Below are 12,347 nucleotides of genomic sequence, written 5' to 3'. Positions count from 1 at the left end.
ATGTTCCCAAATTAATCTCACATTTCTGCTGTTAAATTCTTCCAGAAGCCCTACTGTCATGTAGCAAGTAATGGCAGCAAATCCCATCTCTACCAAGTCTTTCTTGTTCTCACTTTATCTCCTGCATGGTATGAGGCAAGTACTACACACCCAAATTCTGCATGATATTTCCATACCACAGTTTTTTTTTTTTACATGGTGCTGCCAGCCCTCAGAGTCATTCCGTACTTCTGACCCCTGTCCAGCTCATCTCAAAACTTGAAGTGTGAATCTGTTTCTATTTTAACAAGCTTCTAATGTCCATACTTTTCTCAATCATTGCCACATTTTACGAAGTTTGTCTCCCCTGTGTAGGGGGTCCTTATGTATTTGTACATATGAGTTAAGCACAGATTACTTTATTTGCTATAACTAACAAATTATGTTTTGAGGTTTGTGCATCTGTCAACATCTGCTATTTAGGATAAGGAACACAAGTTTCTCTTTTTAATTTTAAGATCTGAAAGGCACAGTGATTGATGCAGTTAATTCTGTCAAATGTTCCTATGGAGTTTAGTGAAACACAACAGTGATGGTAAATGTCTTTAATGCTATACATGAATATGTATATATATAATGAAATAATGAATTATTTACCAAGATAAAACATGTGAGGAGTCTCTAGCTTTCTGGTTCTTCTGCAGGTAGCATACAGCCCATGGCTGAAAAGTATGATCATGCAGTGCTGAGTTGCATTGTTCATTTTGCAGTGCCTCAGTTGCAAATTGAATGAGGCAGAGCATTCCTATGAAAAACATTAGGAAATTCTTGCATGAAAAAAATGAATAGTGCAAAATAATACAGGAAGTAGCAGGAACTTATGAAAGTAAATATTTACATTTCCAGTATCTGTGTAAATAAACATACTGGGGGAAGGTGGAGGGTGGGAGTGTTCTTGCTATAGATACAGTTGGCATTTTTCTGTTAAGTTTTATTTTCTGCCAAGGCTTTATGGAGAATACTTGAGGAGAATACTGGAGAATACTTGAGGAAAAATAAATTGAGCATTGGATGTGCCAAAAAATAGAAAAATGGGATTTTTTTGAGAATGTTAATGTCATATTGTATGTTTGTTGGCTGCTGTCTGTCAGTGTGAGTAGCATTTGTGAAGCATTTAGCTATAAGGAAAAAATGTGGTTATTCCATATGAATTGGCATGTATATGCTTAAACTCTTTCTATAAATATTTGAATTAAAGGACACCAGATGTTGCACAGAAGCTGCTGCTGCTTTCTGAACTTCATGGTATATTCTTTCAAAACCCACAGGAAGCGGCTGAGGGAAAAAGTGTATTAATTAAGTTCAGAAATACATTTTCCAGCTATAGAAAAATCTCCAAAGAAAATACTGTTTGATCTTCAGAAATGTGAGCTTGCTGTCCCAGGAATCTGGTGGCAGCATACAGCACTGTCACATGGGAATCAAAAATCCAGACTCCCAAGTTCTCAGAGCTAGACTAGCCTGAGATTAAGCCAGTCTGTGGCCCTTGGAAATGGACTCATCTTCTGACCCATCTTCTCCGGCCAGTGTTTGTAATGCTGTAGACATTCTATGTGCGAAATATTTTTCCAGTTTTTCTTGATCTGAAGCAATAATGCTGTAATAGCAGAGACTTGAAGAGAAAGGAAAGTACTAGAATTCCCAGATGCTCTGCACAACTCAAACGTAAAATATGAACTGACATATCCAGCATGCACTTTATAATCTATACAACTACAGCAAATTGGATTTGCTTTGCATTGTTTGAGGAACAGAATTTACATTTTGCAAACCAGTTAAATGTTTTTTCATTTGGAAATACTGGCTTTGCTGTAACTGTGGTGTCTTGTTATATTGAGAAACTTAGCAGGGACACGTCAGATTCCAAATTTCAGGATTTGCTGTTTTCTTCAGACCCAAAGCACAGAAACTGACTCTCCAGCTCTCGTGGTTGGTATAAGTATCCCTTCATCTCTACCCTATGAATACACAACTGTTAATTTTAAGTGGCATGAGTGCTGGAAGAAAACGTGCCTGCGACCTAGTAGGATTCCCTACTCGACGCTGTTATGTCAAAGAAACCAAATACTTCAAACGTGCATTTGTGATCTTTTAGGTATTGTTTGTATGTCTGGTGGCTTGACCAGACTAAGCACCCTAAGCACTAAGCACCCCCCAGCTGCTTGCTCACTCTTCCACTCCTCCTGCCCAGCAGGGTGGGGACAGATTGGGAAGAACAAAAGTTAAAAAACACGTGGGTTGAGATACAGACAGTTTTTTAAGTGAAGCAAAATTGTGTGTGCAAGCAAAGCAAAATGAGGGATTCATTCATTACTTCCCAGTGGCAGGCACATGTTTAGCCACATCTCATAAAGCTGGGCTTCATCACAGGTAACAATTCTTGGGATGACAAATGCAGTAGCAGCAAACATCCTTCCTCTTCCTCCTTTTCTTGAGCTTTTATTGCAGAGCATGACTTAATGTGAAATGGAATATACTTTTGGTCAATTTGTGTCAGCTGTCCCAGCTGTATTTCCTTCCCAACATCACGTGCATTTCTCTTGAGAGCGAAATGGAGAAGGCCCTGATGCTGTGCATGCAACACTCAGCAGTAACGAAAAGACTGCTGTGTTATCAGCTCTGATTTAGTCACAAATGCAAAGCACAGCACCAGTGTGGCTGATATGAAGAAAGTGGACTTCATCCCAGGACAGACCTGGTACAATCTCCATCGCTTCCTCCATACCATTTCTATCATGCTCGGTCATGAGTTATTCAGGACTCATTCATTATATATTATTCACTGTTATATTATCCTTATCGACTACCCCCATACCCTGACTATATACAGAGGTTGTCATTCCCTTAGTCTGTGAAGCACCTCCATTAACTGCTCACCGAGTTAATTCAGCCTGTGACTTGGGCTCCATTTCTTACAGTGGTTACTCAGGCCAGGAGACGCAGAAGCAGCAGGTTGTGCTGAATTGTTGGGCACTAAAGCCAGCCCAGGTTGGGTCACTGGGCACATGCCCAGCTCTTTATAAGGCTCATCATCCATTGGTTGAGGTGGTAATTCCTGTAACATACAGCTCAGTTCATGGGTTACAGCAATTTAATAATATACCCATTACAGTACCACTAAGAGGAAGGGAGAATGGTGTGTCTTTTATCCTTTCTCATAAATTCTACCGCAGGCATTAGGAAATCTTCCTAGTGAGCTAAAATAAAAAAAAAATAAAAAATAAAAAAAAATGCTATTCCTGAAAAAGTCTTAGGTACTTCTTATTTTGTTTTGTAAGCCAAGTGATAAGAAGAGCCTGAAGATATGATAGCTAGTACTTGTGAATTCCAGCCTATAAAAGAGGAAGTCAGAAGTAGAATTAGCTCCTCCTACCTCTCTACTTTTTCTTCATATTAAAGCATTAAGATAGTACTCAATCTTTGAATCTGTCTATGTAGATCTGTTATTCTACCATATCAAACTCAGGGTTGTTTGACTCTAAGATCAGGTTAGACCTTGCCTATCAAACACTTTTAATGTATCTTCCTGCAATATCTGTTTTGTGATTTTGCCAACTTTAAAGGCTTCTGCGCTGTACCTCCTGCAGGCAGCTCTATTCCGTCACGCAGAATGGCTCCTACCAATACAGTGTTATTTTTTCACAGGGTTCATGAATTTGCTTTACACGTATCAGAAACAGAAAATATAATAGCCATGCCTTAGGTCTGAAATATGTGGTTGGTACTTCTAAAATAAAAATCATGTTATGCTTCTTTGGTAGCTGAGAAATTGCAGAATTGTCTGTTACGTTTCTGTCAATCTGTGCAGCCAGATTTTTCCTCGTTTAGAATTACAGTAATACAAGAAAACTGAGAAATCCTCAAATGTTATAATGTCTTAAGCTTTTTCTCTTTTTGTTCAATAGTCCAGAATCACATTAGTATGCATTTTAGCATGACCTATTCTGTAAGTATTAATTATTCTGTTCATGCCTTTTATTTTGTATAGCCAAAGGCTACTGCAAGTGAGCGAGCCATTGCAAGACTTGCAACACACCCCCTCTTGAAACACAAAATTGCTGAACTTAAAGGTATGACACAGTGTATTAACTTGCATGCGACTTAGTAGCTTGAAGATGTGTTCCCTTGTTCATGTTAATTCCTGATATGAACAACCAGTATAAAAAGAAAAGTGTATCAGCACCTATAGCTACCTCAACTGGTTGCAGTGGAGCAAGTGTCACAAGCTTGTAGTTATATGTGCTGTCTGAAATAGGCTTGTATGTGACAGGACATCACATGGCATGTAAGATACAAAGTATAGTACAAACAGGGCTCTTAATGGAATTCCAAAAATTGAATAGATGTAATGGACAATCTCTAAATAAAACAAGACTGAACTGGCAGAATAATAACAAGCAGATACAAAGGTAAAAGGAGCATTTCAGCTGGGATTTCAAAGGTAGCTAAAAGGTTCTGCCAGTTACTCCCTTAGACTTCCTGGTAAACTGCCTATAGATTCCCTATGGAATCTTTCCTGGTTCTTCATAGTATCTCCTGTGCTCTTTAAACTCAAATTTTCGAACTAAAAACAATGTTAAAAAGGGTCAAGTCCTAGTAATAACAACACGGAATTATTTCATTAATAACAGACCATGTCAACTACCCATTTAATTATATCCAATGAAATTAATATTTATTAGCAGTTTTTACATGCAAAAAAACATCCCAAACAATTAAAAACCGTGATTATAAGCTGAAGATGAGTTCACAGTTAAACCTAGTTTCAAAAACAGCATATTAGTTGGTTTTCCTCACTTGTTTGTGCTGTAGCCTAAGACATTATTTGTCTCAGCTGTTCAGTTAAAGATTGATAAGGACGTTCAAATAATGTTTACTCAATACAATAAATTTAACTTGCAAAAATGTTTTATTTTATTAAAATAACTTACATGCTTAACTTACATAGCTGCAACAAATGACCTTTCTTCTTCCCCTCTTATAGCTGCTGTAAAAGCGTTTAAGGATGCAAGACAGGACCCAAACAAAGCCAGTCCTGCAAAAAAGGATACACCAGAAGCACAGCCTAAATCAGGACAACATTCCATTAGCAGTTTGGATGAACGAGTACTTAAACCAGATCAAAAAAAGCAAGGATGTGAACCCAAAACAAAAATGGACATGAAAATACAGACTAACGGAGGGGCTGAAGAACTCGGTGACAGTGAATCTGAACAGAAAATTATGGAAATGGAGAGAACATGCAGTCCAAAAGAGTTTTCATTTAAGACAGTGGAAAGGCCACAATTCACTCAGAATAAAACAGGAGATAAACTTGGCAATAAAAAAAGGAAAGAAAATATGAATATGAACAAATTAACTGCAAAGAAAAAAACAATTAGTAATGATAGTGACCTGGAACAAAATAGTGAAGAGGAGTACTTTGATGATAGTACTGAAGAGAGGTTTTATAACCAGACATCAGATTCTGACAGTGATAGCAGTGACGATTTCTTCATTGGCAAAGTAAAAAGAAAGAAAAAAATAACGGCAGCTAGTGATCTTTCTTTAGTAAAAGATAAGAATAAGCCTCAGGAAAATGTACTGAACAAAGAAAAGAACACAGGATCTAGGACAGTGCAAGATTTGATCGTAGAAGAAGAAAAGTCCAGTACAAAAGCAAAGAAGCTAGAATCAGTGTTCTGCAGTTCTTTGTCTACTACCTCCAATCAGAAATCCCAAAACAGAGGAAGGTAAACCTATTCCTGTTGCTTTGTAATTCATTTCCTCCCTCCTTCCCAGTAATGTAATTTTTTCTGATTTTTAGTAGCTGTTACTAAACAAGAATTTCAGCCCATTACAGCTTTTTTTGCCTAAACTACTCTTAAGTCTTCTTGTGCTTTATTGATACTTAAGGTATTTTTCATATTCATACAGGCACTGATTTACATTTAGCATTCCTAACTAGTATTGCATCCAAATCAAATCAGTGTGGAATACTTCTGGTTTTAGTCATTTATTAACAAAGAGGAAAAACTATATGTGGTTTTTACTGTTATGCTTGAAATGTCATTGCACGAGTGTTTTGGTGATGATGATTCTTTATTTGTGTTTATCATCTTACAAGTTTCTTGAAAAGTCATTAATTATGTTTTTGTTTTTAGAAATACTAAAGATCAGCCTCTCCAAAACAGAAGAACAGGTATGTATTACTGATTAAGTTGTAGAAATAAAAACATCTTGAGATTTTCTTGCCTCTGCAGTCAAATTATGCTAGTCTTAATTGTGGCATGTATTTTAACAATTTTAACATTATTTTTTTGTTTTAAATTGTTAAAATTGTCAGGTTTTTTAGCTTTCATTTTTATTTCTGGATGTTATTTGCTATGTCCTATCTTTGATTATTAAAAATACTTAAAGTAATACATAGGAAAATGTACACAGTACATAGTAGTTTACACAGAAAAATGCTTTTCTGTCTGTTTACATTGAGCAGTTAATGCTACCTGTGCCCAGGTAATGGTAAGTGCAATCGGATGGTATTATGGTGTTTAACACATAGTTTACCTTGTGAGTAATTACTTAACTTCTTCAATATTTTATTCCATTTATAGTATGTGGTTCCATTTTGGAATTCTTCAAGTCAAGGGTATCATTTCAGTCCTTCTGAGTTTTATTGTGTAATTCCTGATTGATTTATTGTGAAGAAAAAGTTGAGATTGTGCTGAATATTTGCACAAATTTACAGTGTGGTCGGTAATAATAAATTTTAACTATATGCAGTCTACCAAGTGACAATTTACTGGGCTGCAAGATGAGAAAATCTTGCTTGTGAGCATTCAGGTGAATGTATGCCCCATGGCTCATTAATAAATTCTTGAAAATGTCTATAATCTCAAAGTAGTTTTAGCACATTTTTATGAAGGTTTGTGCTGTACTTAATGTTTCATGTTGTACTTCTCGCACAGCTCTTTTCAAAAAGGAACCACAGCTCAAAAAGCAACCATTTGCAAAAGGTTCGGGTCTTAAATGTGACAGTAAGAAATCGTGTTTGGAGCAGCCTCTTCATCCTTCATGGGAAGCAAGCAAGAGACGTCGGGAACAAATATCTCAAATTACAGCATTCCAAGGAAAAAAGATTAAATTTGATGACTAGACTGTATATAAATTGAGATTTTAAAATATGGTTCTTGTAAATTTGCATCCTGTGGTACTTTCTTATGAAGTAACAACCATTGTTTGAACACTTTTTCTCTGTGGTAAGGATGGAAATCAGACTAGAAATCTTTACTGAGATAAAATTTTACATGTCTCCAAATTCATGCATTTTTAAGTCACGTTTAGGTGTCTTTATAAATTATTTTTACTAAACCTTCCTTGTTCTTTGCAGTCTATAAAAAAGCATTGTCATTAGATTGCTTCATTTACTGAGTGTGCTGTCTGTTGACTAAGGTGTGGGCGTTGGTTTGGGAGTTGGTTTATAAGTCCTGTTACATAATGCCACCATGTATGAAATACATCCTAATGTGACTGAATGGGCTAGGAACACCCTTTGTGCTTTGTAGGAGTAGTACAGACTCTCTGGAGCATTGTTTTTGTAAAAGTGTACTTCTAACTGCTTGAGGGCTTGTATTTCAGGTGAGAGGTGAGAATATAAAATACCTCTTTTGAAGTGCTAATCTTAGGACTATATTATCAAATACATCTTGGGTGAGAAGAAAAGATCTCTTAAACATGAATAGACTTTACAAATTCATGGATGTATCAGGTATCTCAAAAATCCACTCTGTAATGCACGTGATACCAAAATTTCCAGATAGCAATAAAATATTGGCCTGTTAAATTGCAATCTTTGTCATTTCTTGATTACATGGCTGATCTGAAAAACTGAAAAAAAGTGTCTTTAATATTCCTGTCCTGGAGGTTGTATCTGGGTGGTTCACTAGGTCTGTCTCCATTTGTACAATTAGAAGTCATCCTTAGTATTTGATACAGCTGATATTTAAGCAAATTGAATGTATATAAAAAAGTAGTGTTAGACAAATGTATTTAGTTATTTCTCATAGAACGCTGAAAAACTGAAAGCCTTAGTCTTGGCAGACTAAGAAACATTTGGCTTTAAAGTGGCATTCTCAATTTTGGAGTTCTTTTGATTGGGATATGAGATAAAATCTTCACAGTATTTTTCTTCAGGGTCTTTTCCTACTGCTTAATTGGAACAAGTTCTGAATTTATAGTTAATCTTTAATGGTGATGTTTATTTAAATATAGTTATCTTTCATAATCTTGTAGCAAGTTAATCCAGAAACTTGATAAATGACTACTATGGGTGGGAGATGATGTACTGTATAAGTCCTGTGGCATTTTTTAATGCCTGAGGATAACCTAGTATCACATCAAAGGGTCATCTAGCCTAGCATCTACAACAGTAATCAAAAAAAGGCATGCTTTAAGTATAGAGATGGAGGAAGCAGGCAGTGCTACGTTATCCAAACATTCACCCAACTTGCAGTTTTACAGCTCAGGGACTTACTAAGATATGGTAATTTATTGTGTTTGATAATCCTTAATGAATTTCTCTTCTGCAAGTTTGTCTACTGTAAAGTCCATGTGAACTTGTGCAGCCTCTAATCTCTTACGTTGTAGAAGTCCTTCCTATGTATTTTACTCTAAGAAAAAACAATCTCTTTTTCTGTGTCTTAAGCAGTGACTTACTGGGTTTATTAAATGTTCTCAACTCCTGTATTAGAAGGCACAATGAACAATTAATTCACCCTTTCAATGCTACTTATCATAGAGAGGGTGGATGTTAGAGAAAGGTTGCTTATCCTAACATCTGGATATTATCTGAATGGATGTTGCTTATCTCCACTTTAGTAAGGCTTTTGATGCACTCTTCTTTAATATCCTTATAGATAAACTGAGGTAATATGGACGAGGTAAATGGAAAGTGAGATGAATCAAAAACTGGCTAAACTGCTGAGCTCCAAAGGCTTTGATCAGGAGAAAGCCCGTACAACTGGAAGACAGGTAACTAGTGGTGTCCCCAGGGTTCAGTACTGAAGTCAATAGTCACAGAATCATAGAATATCCCGAGTTGGAAGGGACCCATGAGGATCATCAAGTCCAACTCCTGGCACTGCACAGGTCTACCTGAAAGTTTAGACCATGTTACTAAGTGCACAGTCCAATTGCTTCTTAAATTCAGACAGGCTTGCTGCAGTGACTACGTCCCTGGGGAGCCTGTTCCAGTGTGCAACCACCCTCTCAGTGAAGAACCTCTTCCTTATGTCCTGCCTAAACTTCCCCTGCCTCAGCTTAACACTGTGCCCACAGATCCTATCACTGCTGATTACAAAGAATAGGTCAGCACCTGCCCCTCCACTCCCCCTCACAAGAAACTTGTAGACCGCGATGAGGTGCCCCCTCAGCCTCCTTTTCTCCAGGCTGAACAGGCCCAGTGCTCTCAGTTGCTCCTCATATGTCTTCCCCTCTAGACCCTTCACCATCTTCGTCACCCTTCTCTGGACACTCTCCAACAGTTTCATGTCCTTTTTGTACTGTGGTGCCCAGAACTGCACACAGTACTTGAGGTGAGGCCGCACCAGTGCAGAGTAGAGCGGGACAATCACCTCCTTCGACTGACTAGCAATGCCGTGGTTGATGCACCCCAGGTTATGGTTGGCCCTCCTGGCTGCCAGGGCACACTGCTGGCTCATATTCAGTTTGCTGTCAACCGCAACACCCAGAGACCTCTCTGCGGGGCTGCTCTCCAGCATCTCATTGCCCAGTCTGTACGTATAGCCAGGGTTGCCCAGTCCCAGGTGCAGGACCCAGCACTTGCCTTTGTTAAACTTCATGTGACTGGTGACTGCCCCGCTCTCCAATCTGTCCAGGTCTCTGCAAGGCCTTTCCACCCTCATACGAGTTCACAACTCCTCCAAGTTTGGTGTCATCAGCAAATTTGCTCAAAACACCTTCTAGTCCTACATCCAAATCATTTATAAAGTCATTGAAGAGGACTGGCCCTAAAATGGAGCCTTGAGGGACCCCACTAGTGACCATCCGCCAGCCAGATGTGGCCCCATTTACCACAACCCTTTGAGCCCTGCCCATCAGCTCACCCACTGTATGATGTTTTTGTTAAGTTGTACGCTGGACATTTCGTCCAGTAGGATCCTATGGGAAACCATGTCAAAAGCCTTGTTAAAGTCCAAAAAGATCACATCAGTTGGTTTCCCTTGGTCAACTAGATGGGTGATCTTATCCTAAAAGGAAATCAAATTTGTTAGGCACGACTTACCCCTCATGAACTCATGTTGGCTGGGACCAATGACTGCATTGACCGCCAGGTATGCTTCAGTAACTTCAAGGATCATCTTCTCCATAATTTTACCAGGCACTGACGTGACACTGACAGGCCTGTAATTGCTAGGGTCTTCTTTCTTGCCCTTCTTGAAAATTGGCACAACATTTACCAGCTTCCAGTCTACTGGGACCTCTCCAGATTCCCAGAGTGAAAATTTCCAGATTGAAAAATAATTGAGAGAGGTCCCGCAATGATGTCAGCCAGCTCTTTAAGCACCCTGGGATGAATCCCATCTGGACCCATGGACTTGTTTGGATCCAGGTGGACCAGCAAATCCTGCACATGTTCAGGGTTGGTTGGGAGTTTATCATTCCCACTGTCGTGGTCCTCCAGCTCAGGGCACCCTGGGTCCCGAAGCCCATCATGAGTGTTGAAGACAGAGGCGAAGAAGGTATTAAACTTCTCTGCTTTGCCTTTGTCATTGTCTGTGAGGAGACCTTCCCCATCAAGTAGCAGACCTGTTTTCTTTGGCTCTCCTTTTTCTGTTCACATACCTTAAAAAAAAAAAAAAAAAAAAAAAAAAAAAAAAAAAAAAAACTTTTTTGTTGTCTCCCACAGACATGGCCAGCTCTAGTTGGGCTTTGACCACACGAATTTTCTCCCTACAAACACTAACAGCATCCCTGTATTCCTTCCTCATCGCCTGACCCTCCCTCCAGCAGTCATACACTTTCTTTTTTCACCTAAGTTCCAGTAAAAGATCCCTGGGCAGCCAGGCTGGCCTTCTGCCCTGCCTGCCTGACTTCCGATATTTAGGAATTGCCTGATCTTGTGCTTTTAGGAGGCAGTGCTTAGAGACCAGCACTGATGGACGCCAATGCCTTAAAAGCAGTTTCCCAGGGGACCTTGCTGACTAGTTCCCTGAGCAGCCTGAAGTCTGCTTTCCTCATATCCAGGGCTGAAGTTTTGGTGGCTGTTTTCCTTCTGTCACCATAAATTTTAAACTCAGTATTTAACAGCTTTGTTAATGACCTGGATGATGGGACAGAGCACGCCTTCAACAAATTTACAGAAATTACAGAACTGGGAGGAGCGGCATGTTAGCCAGGTGGTTGTGCTGCCGTGCAGAGACGTGGACAGGACGGAGAAATGGTCAGAGGGAAAGTTTAAACCTCGTGAAGTTTGGGAAGGGCAAATGCAAAGCCCTGCCCCTGGTGAGCACAAGCACTGTACATTAGTCTGTGATGGGTGCTGACTGCCTGGAAAGCAGCTTGCAGGAAAGGACCCAGGTGTCTGGTGGACACCAGCAGAGCATGAGCCAGGAATGCATCCCAACAGCAGAGAAGACCAGTAGCCTTCTGGGCTGCTTTGTTTTCCTGAGTTGCATTGCTTTTGAATTTGAAACTCAGATAACATTCCATTTCCCAGTGCTCTTTGTTGTTGCTGTTTCTAATGTACCACATAGAATGACTTTAAACTTAAGGCCAGAAAAATAAAACATGAAAACATAAAAGCCTGTGTATTGTGTTTTTGTAGAGAAGGATCAGCTTTTGTAGAAAACGCCTTGCATTTACCTGCCACATAGCAAACTCTTGTAGTTTTCCAGATGCAAATGCTAGTCCTGAATGCTTACAATAAACAAATGAATACATAATCCTCGCTGAATGCTAGTCCAAACAAATGTTTGACATGTGACTTCTCTGGTTCCAGTAAAAGGCAGTAAAAGGCAAGAAAATTTTCTTTTGTTAGCTGTCATCAGTTATAATACAATTTTTCATGGACAGCTTATCTTTCTTTGAGTAGATGAGAACCATATTTTAATAGTTGACTTACATTAAAGACTAAAAAGTTAGAGTGCAAATAGTTTGAAAAAAATGTTTAAGAAGCATATGTTCTAAAATGCTTGTTTGTATGTGTTGAGAGATCTAGGAGCGTTAGTTTATCTTGGCATTGGAGCAAGTTTCTTACCAAATTCTTACAGCTGTAATTTGTGGCCATAGAGTTCTTCTTGAAGGAAACC

At 38.9% G+C, this 12,347-nt stretch overlaps 1 protein-coding gene across 1 annotated transcript in view; it reads left to right on the top strand.

The window, feature by feature from the left end:
* SRFBP1 (serum response factor binding protein 1) overlaps positions 1 to 11,901 on the top strand; it is a 79,424-nt gene extending 67,523 nt beyond the window's left edge. The window contains exons 5-8 of the mRNA XM_082784396.1: positions 4,028 to 4,109; positions 5,024 to 5,771; positions 6,183 to 6,220; positions 6,987 to 11,901. Coding sequence (XP_082640522.1) covers positions 4,028 to 4,109; positions 5,024 to 5,771; positions 6,183 to 6,220; positions 6,987 to 7,174 — 1,056 coding nt within the window. The 3' untranslated portion in view covers positions 7,175 to 11,901. The remainder of the gene's footprint in view (positions 1 to 4,027; positions 4,110 to 5,023; positions 5,772 to 6,182; positions 6,221 to 6,986) is intronic.
* The last annotated feature ends 446 nt before the right edge of the window (positions 11,902 to 12,347 follow it).

This window comes from Aythya marila, assembly GCF_965140915.1.
Source record: "Aythya marila genome assembly, chromosome: Z".
NCBI classification, from domain to species: domain Eukaryota; kingdom Metazoa; phylum Chordata; class Aves; order Anseriformes; family Anatidae; genus Aythya; species Aythya marila.
This window is presented reverse-complemented; position numbering and strand designations above follow the sequence as displayed.